Below are 3383 nucleotides of genomic sequence, written 5' to 3'. Positions count from 1 at the left end.
CACCACGTCGCGTCACCACACCCCTTTTGCCACGCCCTTCGATCCCGGCCCAGTGCGGCTGCGCCGTCCGGCGACAAAGGATGGGGGGCTGGACAGTGCAGGCCACGGACGTCGCTTGGGGTCTGCTCTACGGGCTGGGGACCCTCACCATGGCCACAGAACTCTCACCATGGCCTGCAGGCCCTTGGTATGGCCCGGGATTCCCGCCATGGCCACAGAACTCTCACCATGGCCTGCAGGCCCTTGGTATGGCCCGGGATTGCCTCTATGGCCACAGAACTCTCACCATGGCCTGCAGACCCTTGGTATGGCCAGGAATTCCCACCATGGCCACAGAACTCTCACCATGGCCTGGAGGCCCTTGGTATGGCCAGGAATTCCTGCCATGGCCACAGAACTCTCACCATGGCCTGGAGGCCCTTGGTATGGCCCGGGATTGCCGCCATGGCCACAGAACTCTCACCATGGCCTGCAAGCCCTTGGTATGGCCCGGAATTGCCGCCATGGCCACAGAACTCTCACCGTGGCATGCAGACCCTTGTTACAGCCTGTGGCCGCCCACTGATTAATGTCTCACAACCCTCATCATGACTTGGTGACTCATCATGGCTTCAGGACCCCAACCACGGCCTGGAGGCCTCTACCATGGCCTAGGGACCTCCACTGTGTTGTGGAGGACCCCTTGCCCTGAGGTACCTCAGGCTTTTGGGGATATCCCACCACATGTGACAGCCATCAGACGCCCAGCACAGGAGGTGCTCTGGGAACTCTGCATTTCTGGCAATTTCCTGGCAGTGAGTCATGGTGGTGCCAGTCTTGGCCACAGCAGTTGTGCAGGGCTGGAAGGCACTTTCAGGAAGTGAAACGGATGCCAGGAAAACACCCCAACAGCCCAAGTCCACGCAAGCCTGGCCACGCACGTCCCTGGCCCTCCCAGCATGGTGCAATCTCCGGCACACCAGATGGACATGAGAATGAGGAGTGTCCCTAAAGGCTATGTCTCTGAAGGCCATGTCCTCAGCAGACATAAGTGGGCACAAGAAACTGAGTAGAGAGCAGGGTTTTGCATCCATTGGTGTTGGGACAATGAGGAAAAGAGGGGTGACAGAGGAGACATAGCTGGCTGTGGCACCAGGGGTCTGGGCGGTGGAGGAGGAAGCCATGGGGAAATGGTGGAGTGGCAGCACTTGCACCACCGGCCACATCCGGGACACCCACAGTGCCTGGCCCTGACAAGAGTGGGTGTCATCACAGCTGGGCCGAGACTGGGATTAGGACTGGGGTCGGAGCTGGCGCTGAGTGAGCCCAGTGAGTCCAGATCTCTGCTGGGTCAACCAAATGGGAGGCTGGCACACGGTCACAAGCCCCACACATCAACCCCAAACATCCCCTTTGCTTTCTGCCCGGCCCTGGAGCATCCTTCTGCTCTGCCCCACAACCCTGCTCTGCCCCATACTCTGGTCCCGGAGCAGTCCCTGCTCTGGTCCATGCTCTGCCCCCCCACTACACTGCTTGAGGGCAACCAGCTCCTCCAGCCCTCCAGTCTCAACAGAATAATTGGGCAAAACAGGGTGTTGCAAAACCTGGAAATCCCACTCTGACGCCACTTCCTCCTAGAGGCTCTTGAAAACCATCTACGCTGACGCTGGGCTCAGAGAGCAGCCAAGCAGCACTGCAGGCAGGACAGGCAGGAGCAGGCAGTCAAGTGTCTCAGAAGTTTGCAGGTGCTGTGAAGTCTCTGCCCAGGACTCTGCAGTCAGTGGCGGCAATGGCATTCGTCCCTGATTTGGACACGCTGGAGAGCAGCAGGTAAGAACAGTCATGCTGGGGAGGACTCTGGGGATGTGTTGCTGCATTCCTGACCCTAACTTCACCATCTCCCTTTGCCTTTCAGCCTGAATGAGGAGACCCTGTATGGCCCAAATTGTCTCTGCCCACAGAAGGTAACCCTGGGGCAATGGGAGTGGTGGAGTCCATGTTGTATGGAAGCCAGGCTCTCACCCTGCATCCCCTTTTTTCCCCAGAAGCCCCGACTGGACCTGGAGGTGACATCGCCGGGGGTGGGCATCCAGGTGAAAGTGACAAAAGGACACGTTTCCAGGACCTTTCGCCAGGCTGCCATCCTGGTGGCTGCTGTGACCAAGCTCCTGAAGCAACCATCACACGAGTTTGTTGACAGTGACCTTGGCAGCTTCTTCAATGATATTTTTGGTATGAGGTTGATGTCAGGGGTGTCACCCCAGCCAGAGGATACTCTTGGACCTGGGAGCAGCATCCTCCTGACTGTCTCATTCCCCACAGAGCCCATCTCCTTCCAGTGCATCAAGGGCAGTTATACCAGGGCACCTGTTTTCCGCTACACTCGCTCCCAGTCCTTCGACATCCTGGACATCGATCACAAGTGCTTCGTACTGGAGTCACCCACCCAGCTGGTGGCCCTGCACCTGCAGGGGCCCTCTGCTGGACGGAAAGGTGAGAGCATCTGCTCCCATCCCAATGTCCCTGTCCCCAAACCCAGGACCACCCAGGAGTCCCCCCGCACCCCATGACCACCCATTCACCTGTCCCTTCTCTCTTCAGTGAAGCTCGACATTGCTCTGTACCGTCCCCGGTCATCGCAGGGCGGTCCAGGGTCTGGAAGGGTGCCGGTGGCGTTGGGTATCAAGGGCTACCAGCTCTACATGTCGTGTGTGATGAGTGACACTAAGCCCGTGCTGCAGCTGGAGGTGAGCAGGGGGTCCCACCAGTTTGTCTTCTGTGGGGCTGGGGGCTCCTCTCCACCTTGACCCACATTTCCCCCCCCATTTATAGGAAGCTGACATCAGGAGGGATATCGAGAATGTGGAGCTGACCCGCTTCATCTTCTACCGCCTGGACAGCCCAGCTCAGCGGACCACTCGCTTCGAGTCGGCCGCCTTCCCTGGCTGGTTCATTTGCACGTCCCTGCAGCCCCGCCAGCCTGTCAGCATCACCAACACCCCAGACCAGGTGAACATTGCTACCTATGAGCTGAGTGGGCGCTGAGGACGCTGCATCAACCCAACCGGCAGTCACCGGTTTTCAGGCTGTATGTACTAAGTACAACCCTCTGGGACACAACCCCCCCGCCCATCTATTTCACGTGAAATAGCAGCTCTGGGCCCCATGGGCTCGAGCCATCCCAATCTTATTTATTTATTTACTGTGTCTGCCCATTGCTTTGGTACTTATTTATTATGCTGCCCTCTTATTTATTTTTGCTTTTAACTTGTATGTGTATGGAGGTGGAAATAAAAAGTTTCCTAGGACAGCATTGCTCAGCTCATTGCTCATGGGGGGGATGAGATTATGGATGGGAAAATCCTTCTATTTTGGATGCTTTTTGGGTGAAAACGCAGGTATTC

General features: G+C 57.4%; 1 protein-coding gene across 1 annotated transcript; it reads left to right on the top strand.

Moving 5' to 3' along the window:
* Nucleotides 1-1737: 1737 nt before the first annotated feature.
* Nucleotides 1738-3024, top strand: LOC117007780 (interleukin-1 receptor antagonist protein-like). Its single transcript, XM_033081122.1, has 6 exons — nucleotides 1738-1809; nucleotides 1895-1943; nucleotides 2025-2211; nucleotides 2302-2472; nucleotides 2581-2726; nucleotides 2812-3024. The coding sequence occupies exons 1-6, from the start codon at nucleotides 1769-1771 to the stop codon at nucleotides 3022-3024; spliced, it is 807 nt and encodes a 268-aa protein (XP_032937013.1). The 5' UTR covers nucleotides 1738-1768.
* Nucleotides 3025-3383: the final 359 nt, after the last annotated feature.

This window comes from Catharus ustulatus, chromosome 27, assembly GCF_009819885.2.
Source record: "Catharus ustulatus isolate bCatUst1 chromosome 27, bCatUst1.pri.v2, whole genome shotgun sequence".
In the NCBI taxonomy this organism is placed as follows: Eukaryota; Metazoa; Chordata; class Aves; order Passeriformes; family Turdidae; genus Catharus; species Catharus ustulatus.
Note: the sequence above shows the minus strand (reverse complement) of the source record. Positions and strands in the feature narration are given on the sequence as shown.